Source organism: Triturus cristatus, chromosome 3_1 (genome assembly GCF_964204655.1).
Source record: "Triturus cristatus chromosome 3_1, aTriCri1.1, whole genome shotgun sequence".
In the NCBI taxonomy this organism is placed as follows: domain Eukaryota; kingdom Metazoa; phylum Chordata; class Amphibia; order Caudata; family Salamandridae; genus Triturus; species Triturus cristatus.
In genome coordinates, this window is record NC_140583.1 from 167,138,176 (window position 1) to 167,151,920 (window position 13,745).

General features: G+C 43.5%; 1 protein-coding gene across 2 annotated transcripts in view; it reads right to left on the bottom strand.

Annotated features, from left to right (window-relative positions):
- LUZP2 (leucine zipper protein 2) overlaps positions 1-13,745 on the bottom strand; it is a 1,193,026-nt gene that overhangs the window by 628,634 nt on the left and 550,647 nt on the right. For both annotated transcript variants that reach the window (XM_085646302.1, XM_085646301.1), the window contains exon 4: positions 11,220-11,301. In XM_085646302.1, the coding sequence (XP_085502428.1) occupies positions 11,220-11,301 (82 nt within the window). The remainder of the gene's footprint in view (positions 1-11,219; positions 11,302-13,745) is intronic.

Genomic DNA, 13,745 nt, shown 5'->3' on the forward strand with positions numbered 1-13,745 from the left:
TGACTTAATTATTCTTTTTAATAGCTTTTAAATTGTATTTACCATTAATTGTATTACTAAATGTATAATTTTCGCCCATGTAAGTTTCGCCTGCTAAGAAATCTTGTAATTAGATATTGTGTACCCGGACGCAATGAATACACACAGAAATAGGTTAGCTTATTTGATCCCGTTATCTTTCTTGTGTTAGGAAGTGTTAAATTGTAAGAGAAATGAATGTTTTTATTGTATCTTTTATGATGTTAATGCGTCGAAATAAAGATCTAAATGAAATTAAATGAAATTGGGTCATAACCCGTGTTAGAAAATCAATTCTGCAAGTTCCAAAAACATATCTATACAGTTCATGGGTCATCCAGGATTGCCATATTTCTCTGATTCAGCTCAGGATCGAAACCCAAGCATTTTGTCACCCTGCTGTGCCAAGTTAATTACATTTCTCTCCAGCGCAAAGGCCAAACCACTCAAAGGGAGTAATTAACAGTGCTTCAGTCAGCTCCTGAGGAGGAAAGGGGTGGGGTTTAAGAATCTACATCAATCAATCAGTTCTCACACTGTACCAGGGATGGGCCAGCCCTAGCCGACTGTACAAAGGAGAGAGCTCAGACCTCGGGAGCAACACAGGAGGGGGCTCCTTTGAAGATTTAGTCAGAAAGGCTCTGGCAATGATGTCAGTGAGGGGCAAATCTGAGGCCCCTAGACCCAGTTTGATTAGTGACTCCTGGTTAACACCTTTTTGAAATGTCCCAGCAGGTTATTTCTTTAAAAGAATTATTGTAATTTTAAATCAATAAGTAGGATATATGTTCCGGCAATTAGAGATCAGGAAAAGAGTGAGTTACATCATCAGCTATTCTGTTCCTGACACTATTTTTTGTTTCCCTCTGTGCAGGTTAAGCTGATACAGCAGAGGGACTGTTAGGGTCATAGTTTTTACCCTTGTAGCATGGTTTTAATGTATACCATAGAGTGATCACCATGAAGAAGACCCCAGACCATGTTACGCTTTAAGAATGGTTGAAACATGTATGGAATGAGTGCAGTTCAGGTGATTTATTGCATTGCAACTCACTAGTTAACCTTTTATGACAAAAACCAAGAGAACCCCCACCCACCCACCCCACCCCCCTAGTCAGGGTAGAATGTCATCAAACTGTACAAATACATTTTGACACATCAGTTGGAAAGAGAGCAGAATAAAATCAGCAGCTACAAAACACGATTGTCAACAACAAACCATTATTTAAAGTGTGTGGGATAAATATAATGACGGGACTTAGATTAATAATAATTGATTGAGGTAAAAAACGGCAATAGTGCAGCACAAGATGTAAAGAGTAGACCATTCTTCAAAGTGCAATTGTTTAAAGATAAATGTAATTGCAAGACTAACAGTAATAAATATCAACGGTACTCCCAACTTTGCACGTGCTCTTACCCTAGCCTTCCGTCACAAGAATGCGATTTAAATGTGCTATGCCTTGAGGCATATGAAAATTTACCTAAGTCTGTTATATAAAGTGCAAGATGCAGATAACGCAAGGAATACCAGGCCAATCCCTACTATCATTTCAAACCCCTCATATTTCTAATCTGGAAAAGGGCGCCCGAATTAGCAGTCCTTTTTTCCTTGTTTTAGCACCCTTTCTCGCACAAATTGCTTCCTCTAGATTGAAAATAGCTAATAGGTGAGCAAGCCAGTGTTGGAACTGCGGGGTTGTGGATCTGGCCATGCTGTAGCTAATACCAGTCTAAAAATTGTCATAGCAACCGCAAAAAAATTATCTATCTCTGGGGTCAATTTTTCATCTACAACTCCTAGCAAGATTACCTTTGGGCTTAGTGCAACATTAATATCTAGCTTGGTGCGAAAAAAGTTTTGGATTTCATTCTTTAAATGGTTCAAAGAAGAACATGTTGCAAACATATGCACAATGTCAGCACTAAGTGTGGAACAGTGCGGGCGCTTAGTACCGTGTCCCGAGCTCCACTTCGCAAATCTTGCATGTGTATACTAAAGCATAAAGCATAAAGCAAGTTTTAAAACTGTACTTGCAAATTGGCCGACATTAACACTGTTTGGGATAAGTAAAGGGCTTTTTCAAATCCATTTTCAGTCACCGTTAGCTTATCCTGCCATTTCATGCACTGTTTGTTGAGATCGTCTTTCATTTCACAATTCAACATCTGATAAATTGACCTGATACGGATTGTGTCCTCGGCGATTAGCCGATCCACCAGGGCATTCTTGTCAAAGCCGCTTGGGCCCCCGCTATCCACTGAAGGTAATCTTTTACTTGCAGTACTTAAAAAACTCTTTGTTGTTTATACCGAATTTTGTTTTTAACTCGTCAAACGAAACAACGCCCACCGGGGATAAAAAAACACCTACTTTATCTAGACTTGTCCCAATCCATACATGCATATAGCCATCATTAAAGATTCAAGGTAGGTTTGGATTATGTAAAATCAGAGTACATAAATTCAGTCTCCCAAGAGCAGGATGTTCCATATTGCAATCAAGGCCTTTGCCATACCCAAAAAGACACTTAAACATAACTTTTTTTATAGTAGCTATATTCGACTTGCCTTAGCAAACACCCCCAAGCCTCTTCCCCAAGCAATAATTCATATATGGAAGGCATAGTATTAGACACTGCAGCTTGTGGTGGTTCCCTCAGTAGCATCCAGCTACATTGCAAAAGTGAAGCCCAGTAGTACAATCTGAGGTTTGGAAGAGCCCCCCACCTTTCAATTGGAAATGAAAGATACCTCAGTGCTCTCCTTGGCTTAGAAAAGGCAGATAGAAATCTAGTAAAGACCGCATCAAAGAGTTTAAAGCATTCACTAGGGAATCCTAATGGGATTGCTCTAAAAAGTACAAGAGTTTCAGGAAATAAATCATCTTTATCAGATTGCAGAGGCCTCCCATAGTAAGGTGCAAATTATTCAATCAAGCCAAACCTTTCTTGGTTCTATAGGATCTAGATTAATATCGACGTTAGATTCCACTTTCGAGGAGATATAAACAACCAAATATAGTGCTTCCTCCACCACTCTGTTATCCACTAGTACGAACTTTTCATTAATAACAACCTGTGTCTTTTCTTTGTTTAGCGAGAAACTAGACATGCCCCCAAATATAGCAGCTTCTGCCTCTATTGCCTAAATAGCAACCTCCGGGTTTGGTGTGTGGACTGCCACGTCATCGACATAAGCCAGGATCTTGGTCTCATGGCCATGCACAATTATTGGTGCAGTAACCGTAATTTGCGCTATTTTCTTGAAAAAGGATCAATATACAATGCAAACAGGAGTGGGGAGCAAGGGCACTCCTGTCAGGTTCCCCGAGTAATCGACACTGCTCTGTCAGGCTGCCTGAAATACAAACCCTAGCCGTAGGGTTGTGATATAAGGCCTTAATTCCACTTACAAAACCTGGACCAAAGTCCCTTGCATACATTGGCTGCCAGAGAAACTGCTAGGAGACCCTATCGAATGCTTTTTCCGCATCTAACAAAATCAGAGCCATAGAGTCCCCTGTCACTTCCCCTGCGTCAAAAAGTGATATTTCCCATTGAATATGGTCGGTGATGTCCCTACCCATGATGAAACCATGCTGTTGTTGAGTCACCAATGTTTTATGACCTGGGCCAGTCGAGTTGCCAGAATCTTGGAGTAAATCTTTGAATCACCATTTATCAACTTGATTGGCCTATAAAAGCCAAGTTCAGTAGAAGGTTTATCCTTCTTCAAAATAACTGCTATTTTTGGCACCGACCATGAATCAGGAGGTATAGATCCATTGAATATGTGATTAAAAAGAGGCACCATCTTATCTTTCAGCTGAGGGGCAAAGGTTTTGTAAAATTCTGAAGGAATTGCGTCCACGCCAGCCGCTTTGCCGGGTTGAGGCTAGTGATAGCTAGCAGTATCTCATCTCACGTTAGCTCTTCTTCTAGGGTTTCATGTTCCTCTAGGGATAGTTTGCTTAAAGGTACTACTTCCATCAACCCCTTAATTCGTTCAGAACATACCCGATTTCCCTTTGTGTACAGGTTTTGATAAAGCACTTGAAATGCCTCTATAATTTTATTAGCATCGGTAAACACAAGAGTAGGATTGCATATTTCTCCGATCTCCCTATCGGTACACCGCTGCCTTGCTCTTACTAGCAGATGGTGCCCTATCTGATCACTGCAGTCATAAGTTTTCCTTCCAGGTAATATACTTAGCTGCTGCCCTTTCTGCAAAAAAATGCCTCCGGGTCTTTCTTTGCAAGTACTACCTTAGTTTGAGCTTCACTTATATCCCCCGCTTGTTGTATTGTCTTCGCTAAGACCCCCTGGGATACTGCTAAATTATCTTGTTTAGCTTGAATCATTAGCATATCTTGCTTACCCTTATTCAATGACAATTTTAAGGTCTCCCCCTTAGGTACTCTTTAAAAGTATCCCACAACATACAAAAAGAGGCACTGCTATTATTCTCCTTGAAGAAAGTTGGAATCCACCTACTGACATACTCACAATACTCTTTATTGGTTAAAAGCACACGTTCAAAGATCCATGAGCTAAACTGCTTTGCCCCTATTCCCTGCAGCTTTAAGACAAGAGGATTGTGGTCTGAGAGGAACCAGGGGTATTGTTCGATCTGGCAGGTCATGATCAGCTTGTTGGACACAAAAATGTAATCAAGACGGGCATGCGTGCCACGTGGAGCTTAAAAGAATGTATACCTGTCTACAATCTGATTCTTTTTAAGCCGGACATCGACCAGGCCATGATCCTTGCATACCCCTTTAGGGGTTTGATACACCTTAGGCTTCCTCCCAGTGTACAGTAACTGTCCACCTATATCAAAGTTCCCTGGGAGGTTGAGATTAAAATCCCCGCACAAAACCACAGGAAGGGGGCGGCCCGTTAACTCCTTAGAAACCTGAGTTAGGGTGGAGGGATCATCAAGCACACTGCCATGAGCTGAACATAGCGTGAACTTGCTTCCACAGGGTGAATGACAGACTGCGACTACCCATCTACCCTTAGGATCATGCCCTACTTGTGAGAATTTCAGCAGGCTTCCTCAGGCTAAAACTACCACACCCACGCTTTGGAAGGTGCAAGCTACCAGTCTATAGCCCAGGGAGTTAAGAATATCTCTCTGTGAGACTTCAATATGTGTCTCCTGGAGGCATAAAATGTCTGTCCTCAGAAGTTTTAAACCCAGAGAAGTCCTGGCTCTTTTTTTATGGTCGTTTAGGCCACATATGTTGATAGATGCAATACAGATCATTGGCCAATCATTCAGAAGCCAGTTTTTTCCCCCGACACCCTAAGCACCAACCCTTCAAAACTACAATATCCTTAGGCCCACCTCCATGGGTCACCACCCCGCGCCTATATCTCTTTCCATACATGCTTTTTTCATACTGGTTCGTGTAGCTTTCTTTCCTCAGCCTACCACCCCCTGTTGCCCCCCTTTCACCCCACCCCACCACCCCTAATCTCACCACTCCACTGAGCAATCAGGCCTGGCCTTTGTGACGCTGTCTAGCATCACAAGCCCAACTCCCCAGGCCTCCTCCACCTACCCTGTGACAAACCATCTTATATTTATATTTTATGTATATATATATTTTTTAATTCTTCCCCCTTTTTTAAAATCTTTTTTCTCTTTCCCCCGCTCTTGCCCAGGATTCAAAAATATATTTCAGAATATTTCCCCCTGAATCAGACCACGCCCTGTTGATCCGTGAGAAATTCCAAAGCCTGAATTCTAGAAAAAAAGGTTCCATACTACCTTCAATTTTGACAGATATTGTTGGTACACTTCAGCACCTATTTTCTGGAGGGGGGCAAACAACTGCCTTAATCGCCATCATTGCTCTACTGTAGCTTGAGCAACATCTGGCCGTGCAAAGATGGTAACGCCCTCAAAATCTCTCCTAGCATATGGGTGGGCCAAGTCAAAAATACTTTGTCTCAAAAGACAATTTCCAAATTAAACCAACATAGCCCTAGGATATGCATTACTATACGCCCATTGATTTTTGGGTGTTAGGGGGAATAGGTGTACCCTCTGAATTTCGCTTACCCAATCCAATCTCGTAGGTTCTGGAAATGCCCCCTTTAGACGTTTAACAACATGGTCTCTGGGATCTTCTCCCTCTCTCCCTTCTGGAATCCCTAGTAACCTTAGATTGTTCCTTCTCTGCCTGATTTCACAGTCCTCCATCTTATGCATCATCTCAGTGAGCTTAGGATTCTGAAAAGAGCTTGTTTCCTTTAACTCTACGACCTCCTGTTCGAGAATATCAGTCCGAGCCTCTACGCTGATCATCCTGTTGGAGATTTCAGTACAGATTTTGCTTATTTTCCTGACTGCACCTTGTATTTTTTCAGAGGTCTGCCAGGCCCATCGATTATCTGTGCGCACCTTGGCTTTCATTTGCTTAATCATAGCCAAAATTAGGGAAGGTGGAGGTTCCTGTACTGATGAGGATCCGGCGGTAGCACCCTCCAAGCCCTGGGCGGGCTTGTCCAAAAGATGAACAGCTGAATAATCCCACTTAAGCCTGGGGGAACCCTTTATTTGAAGGCTCCTTCTGGTCCTTGACAGCTTTATCACTACTTAACTGCTGCTTCTTATCTCGGCTGTGGGCCTTTTTTTTGCCTCTTGATCCTCCTGATCTCTTTTTCTGACCAGCAGATAACTGATCCATCCGTCGAACTACTGCTATAAGATATGGACTGTGATGATGTTGATGAACCTAAATCAGGCATTTGAGTCCTCGGCAAAGGAAAAAGATTTCTCACAACCCCCGTCCGGTCGTGTGAAGCCAGCGGACCAGGGACCCCCAGACAGTCAGAGTCAAAAGAGATAGGATCAGCTTCCGTTGGTTGTGAGGAGTGGGGATCCAAGGCCCCCCATGAACGCCTAGATCTTTCTCTGGACATTCCTCCCCAAAGAGATTCTGCTTATCCTGCCAATTCCCCCCACTTCCTTCTTGGGGTGCCTGCACGATTCTCCCTCTCACATAGTTTGGAGCTTCTGGTTTCATCCTCCTCTGTGATGAATCTGGGCAATGTTTCCTGTATTTGGGTGACGACAGATGCAGATGTCAACATTAAAACTAGGGAGGTAGTCACGGTAACAGAGTCCTGGGGTTTTGTAGATCTGGGATACTTCAAAAGAAAAAGGTCCAAAATTGCTGGCTGGCCTTCCGCTGCCACCAGCATATTACTCCCTCGGGTAGCCCTTTTACCTGCAATGTCAGGTTTGTTTATGGTATCACGAGGCTCATCCCCTTTTTTTTTTGCTCTTCAATTCCAAACCAGTTTCTTTAAGGCCCCCCTGGTGCATGCTGGTTTTAGCAGTCCCGCCCAGGCTGGTAGCAGTGGCAGCCGCATTAATTAATTTAGCCTTGGAGGCTTTAGAGTTCCTGATAGCCATCATTGCATGACACCTGGACCGTCCTGCAGCAACGATTGTACCTGCTTGCCATAGCACACCTCCCAAGGCTACGCGTTGTCCTTTCCCATAAGCTGCCTCGTGGAGTCTCCTGCTGTCTTTACCCCCGCTGATAAGCTGCCATGCCAGATCCAGTAAGCACCAACAAATAGAAGACCCTCCAGTATTCCTCACCATTCCCAGAGCCGATCTCCCGCCGTGTCCCCCTCTCCAGCTGGCCACACTGCCCTGGATCACCGCCAACACCTCGTCGGTAAGAGGAGGGGGGGAGCACTTGGAAAGTGAGCTGCTTTGCCAGATGCCATTTTTGTCATAAAAGGTTGAAAAACGCACAATAAAAAAAAGGAATTCCAACTCACTGGTTGACCGACATTCTTCTAATGTTTTTAACCATACCAGAGGTACTCACTAAATAAAGGAATCCCTCGAGAATACCTCTAAATAAAACTTAAACCCTTTTGTTCTTATCCATAAAAAACAGGACCAAGTACCTTGTCCTTATAATATATTTATAAGAATTCCTGGGGAAAGACTAGCTTTCCTTGGTTGAGTTCACCGAAGTGGCACTATTCCTACCCTGGTGTGAGAGGTCGTCAAATGATGAAGCATGCCTCGATAAATTGAGGGTGAGATGACCTCTCAAAAATCTATAGATGACCCACCCGCTGGAACAAACCAAAAATAAAACTAGGTAGGCTTCTTTTTTAAATTGTTACCTTTTGAATTGTCTTTTTACATTAGCGCAGAATTTTTAAATAACTCTTACAAACAATATTTTACTAATGTTTATTGCATATGTGTGTAATGTAGTTATCTTCAGTGCAATACGAGCAAGACAGAGTTACTAGTTTTTTAATCCCACAGACATCTGTAGGGTGGTGAGGTTTGGCCTAGCTCTGCTCCCTCTCCTCCAACCCTCACTGCAGTGGTTAAGAACCTCAGAATTGACAATAATTTGTACTTCAAATCACAGGAGGAGAGTGTAGTTGGGACCTGTTTTGGCCTACCTCTTTTGCCAGAAGATGGTTATCCATGCATATATAACATCTCGGCTGGACTATGCCAATGCATTATACTGGGGTCTCCCTGTCTATCTACTTGAAGAGACTCCAGTTGGTGCAGCATGTTGTGGCCCAGCTCCTGCTGAACATTCTGAGGAATATCTTTGTTAAGGTCCATCTTAAGGAGTTGCATTGTTTTCCCATCCATGCAGGGGTGAGCTTCAAGGTACTGAGCCTAGACCATATTGCTTTCTAAGGACTAGGCACAAAATATCATACTAAACAACTTCCTCATTATCATCCAGCCAGAACGCTATGGTCTGCTGAAGCATTGCTGGCATTAGTGACTAAGAGCAACCGATGAGGAGGCTCCTCCTTCTCTGTGATATCTGCCACAAGCGGGAATCCTCTTCCCCTGTACCTTCGTGCCACTAAGGATGCAAACAAGTTTAAATACAGCCTGAAAACCTGGATTTTTATTGATGCCTTTTAGAAAACATCCCCCTCTGGTGAGAATAGCGGTTAACGATTCTGCAGGGCTGGGACGCCATGTGCTTTATAAGCCCCCTTGATTTTTTAAATTTTTTATTTTAGACGGTGATTCTAAATGGAGCTTGAATTGTAGGGGACAGCCACCGTGCTGTGACTGTCCCAGTGCTGCTTTCTTATGTTGATGCCTTCATTGCTGCACAACCTTACAGTTGCAATACTGTTAATATTGAAAAAGTCGATGTATGCAATGATACACGTGTATATGAAATCACGATTGCATCACTGTTGTCAAAATCACCTGATATGACATCAATCCGAGTCGGAAATATTTGGTCAGGCAGGCCTTACAACCTAGATTTGAGGCAACTGATTGACAGATCTCAGGTGGGGTTGCATGGAGCTCTCAGAAAAAACGTGCGAACATGAAAAACTCAGGTCAATTCCACAGATCGGTAGCGACACCATAATGGTCTGGAGAGATTGCCCTAATAAAGCACACATGGTTGGAGGGGCGCGCACATTCCCACAACACTATAAAATTAGATCCCACATGAGGTTAGGAACACTCAGCAAATTAGGACATGGCACACACAGCACAGGCAGTGATCATGTGCATCTCATGCCAGACACCTGACATGTTACCTAAATGTGTCAAAGCCAGGCAGAAAGCCACCTGCATTTGTTATCAGGTGGGAGAAATGTATGGCTCCATGACTAAGCTTGCATTCCTCCTCCTAAAAATGATCTCTGAATTGTTTTATGATAACTCCAAGAAATGTATACATTGGCACTCAGATTGATTGTACTTTGTGACAGTCCTCAGACCCCAACTCTGTAACTGTTCTCCCAGCCCAAGAGTTTGATTAAACCAATGTTTCCGTTTTACCAAACTCCTCTTAGGGCATATTATCAAGACAGGCGATAAAATTATCTCCGCTTTAGCGGCAGAAAACTGCCGCTAAAACGGCGATCATGGGCTTGATAATATGCTCTATGGGATTCCAGTTGAAGCCCATGTTTGGGGCATATCAGCAAGGCGAGGCGATAGAATTATCGCCGCTCTTGCGGCCGTTTTCGGCCGAAAAGCGGCGATAATCTTATCGCCTAATTAGCACGCTCACGCTAACGCGTGAAAACTTGCGTTAGCGTAGGAATTCCTAACGCCCAGCTTTGCATCTCTAATAAGATGCAAAGTGGGCGTTCCTGACCTGACATGACAGGAGAAATGTCGCTAAGCGACATTTCTCCTAGCATCAAGCCCCACGCTATGAAGCATAGCGGCAAGAAAAGTAGCGATAGCCCCTGTTATCGCTACTTTCCTTACGCCTGCTTCAGGACTGACTTCGCCATGATATCCTATGGAAGGTGGATATCATGGCTAAGTTTGTGAGTCCCTATCATCAAGCTAACGCCACATTGCGTGACATTATTGCTGGGTTTCCAGCGATAATCTCATGTTAGGCAGTTAGCGTGAGGACTTTTATCGCTTTTGAGATAAGCGTTGCTAATAGCACGCTATCTCAGCAATAAGAATCCACGCTAGCCGGCGATAATTATCCTAGTGCTAAGTGCGCTTAGCGATAATTATCGCCGGTTGTTGCTGATATGCCCCTTAGATGTGAAGGACATCTAACATGGGCATCAATTGGAATTCCATAGAGCATATTATCAAGCCCATTATCGCCGTTTTAGTGGCAGTTTTCTGCCGCTAAAGCGGCCATAACTCTATCGCCTGTCTTGATAATATGCCCCTAAGTCTTTTGTTTTTTCAAGGTAAATTCACATTGGAGCAACAATGCGTGTAACGTCACTCTGTACCCAGTTTCAGTCCACATCAACAATTGAAAACACGCCGCCCACAACTTCTGAAAAAGAAGGGGGGGGTGGGGCAGTTGTGGGGGTTGTTTGCTGGACGCATTACAATATTTTTAGCTCTGTTTTCTGTTTGAATCAGTGACAAACTGTGACAAGCTGGAGGAAAATACGGCAGAGCAGCGCAGCACCAGGACACGTAGCCAGGGCAATCATCTGCTGTGCACGCCCAACACACATGCTGCCAGTGTTTTCAGCACAAACCGTGTCTGATGTGTTGTTTTCTCTTTATGTGCCAAACTCGAAATGCCGGGGCACTGGTAATTGTGCAAGGGAGTTATGCCGCATATTCGCCATAACAAGCCATAATAAAGACGCAAGCGCCTGAATGGCCGCAGGTACAGAGACTGAAGCAGCGTGAAGGAATGTCAGGAAATAACTTACCGTTGCCTGTTGTTTTTCTGCCTTTTCAGTTGCTTCGTTAAGTTGTTTTTTGAAAGATTCCTGCAGAACATGCATTTCTTCCCTGGAAAATGAAAACAAAACATTTATGATGCTGCTTTTTATACTTTTATTCTGCTTACAGCACCCGACTCTACATATGCCAATGTATGCAAATCACGTGCAATAATTCCCTGCGCCTGCTGGGGATTTACATAGCAGCGCTCATTCGTTTTCCAGCGGTGCGGGGCCTTTCTCGCGCATACTATTCTCTGCCTCGACGGAAGTGAGCCCATGGTGAAACAACGCGACCTGTGCAAACATGAGAGGCGGACGCTTCAGTCTGAAACCCGGGGATTGCTGATGTTGGCTTTGTGTAACATCTGTCATCAATGTAATGCCGAGGGCAATCAACGTTGTTTTTTACCTGGCACCCTTTTCACTTGAAGTACTAGAGAATGACTACATTTTATAAGGACCTTTTTGTTTAGATACCCTTTAGAAAGGGTAAGTCAATTGAGACGGTATTAGTCCTTGAAAGAAATAATCGTGTCTTTATTTAGTGAGGTAACTTTCATTGCAGCAACAAAGATTTTAAAGGCTTACCAATTAGATGCCACAAAACAGCAACGTGTACGAACATTAATTCGCCTGCGCAATTAGATCTAATTAGCCATGCGCCTTACGGTGTGAAACAGGCTGTGCATAAGAGGTGGAGGAGAGAAGAACAGTCTAGGGACTGTTGCCACAGTATGTTACTCACACAACTGAAAGTAGAAAACTTCGAAGAACTACAATTTTCAATTGCACTAGAAGAAGTTGGCAAAATATAAAGAAACGCTGTAAACAAGTTAAATTACATAAACTGGCTTTTAGTTGAGGGATGTGGGTGTTGGGACAGCCGGAACAATCACTGAAATGTCTATATGTTAACTAAAAAAAGAAAAACTGTAATCAGTAGAAACAAAGAAACAACAATAACTGTGTTCAAGATGAAACTGGGATCAGCAGATTATTGTCCAAATATCTATAGGGAAGCCATTCAGAATAAACCAATTCTAACTTGTCATTTAGAATTTCTCCCATATAATTCAATTCCCTATAGAGACTCTGAGTGAAAAAGCATTTCTAGCTATGGGACCTACAGAGTAATGCAACGAACCATGAGGCATATTTACAAGGATTTAGCGCCACCGTAGGGTCCATTTTTTTACGTTACGTCGGCTTTTCTTTTATCGCCATATTGACAAGTTGCCGCAAAGTGCAGTTAGTGGCATTTTTTCAGCATTGCGTGTAACAAGAGGGAGAGAGAGGACTAGTTAGCTAGTCCGAGTCCCCGAGGGTTTATATGTGATTAAACAAAGAGGACTAGCTTAAGTTGACCAAAGTGTTACAGTACTCAAATTAGTTCTGTCACAGGCACCTTGTTGGTGTATTCATGAAGCCCTCACCCACCAACCTAGTTGGTGGCATGCTTCATCATCGGGCCCACCCAGTGACACCTAGTATGTCCCGGGTGTGCTACGACGCCTGATTACAGCGGAGCTGGTATATTGCTGAGAGTGCAGTGAGGTTGGGTGAGTTGTGATTTAAAACGGCTTGGTGGTGGTCCCGGAGGACGACGGCGGGGCAACAGGTACAAGGCAGGCACTGACCAGAAAGACTGGTCATCCCCTTACCGCTTCCCTCCAGGAAGCCTTGGCTAATAACCCAAAGCATATGCATGAGAAGGGAATCCCCCTCTCACATATAGAAAAACGCCTTAGTGAGTGTATCACATAGTCTGTACCACAACACTAAGTCTGTTTTATTTCACCACACCTTTTTTTAAAAAACGGTCCTGAGGAAAGCCAGAACACTCTAAGGCACTGGCTGAAACATGTCGACCATCTGAAGGACGCAGGGGGCAGTAACTCGCCACCCTCACGTGTCCTGTAGCCTTTCTTTTAACCGCTGGTGACGGCCCAGTTATTAAAATTTAATTTACCCTCGGGTACTGGGACCACCACCAAGCCGTTTTAAATCACAACTCACCCAACCTCACTGCACTCTCAGCAATATACCAGCTCCGCTGTAATCAGGCGTCGTAGCACACCCGGGACATACTAGGTGTCACTGGGTGGGCCCGATGATGAAGCATGCCACCAACTAGGTTGTTGGGTGAGGGCTTCATGAATACACCAACAAGGGGCCCGTGACATAACTAATTTGAGTACTGTAACACTTTGGTCAACTTAAGCTAGTCCTCTTTGTTTAATCACATTTTTTTCAGCATTAACATGATTTTTGCGTAGCAGCACTTTTGTTAGTGTGACTTACAGAAAATGCGATTCAAGGTGAGCTTTCCTGCGTAAAAACTCCTGCAAAACACACAATGCAATATTTATAAGGATTTCCTTGTACGTCTAGAAAAAAGAAAAACTGCTGCTCAGTCCCATTAGAGGACGTTTAATAACGTCAGAAATTAGCTGGTATTAAAAAATGGTCCAAACACACTTGGGCACTCATTTAAGAGGTTTTAGTGCAGGT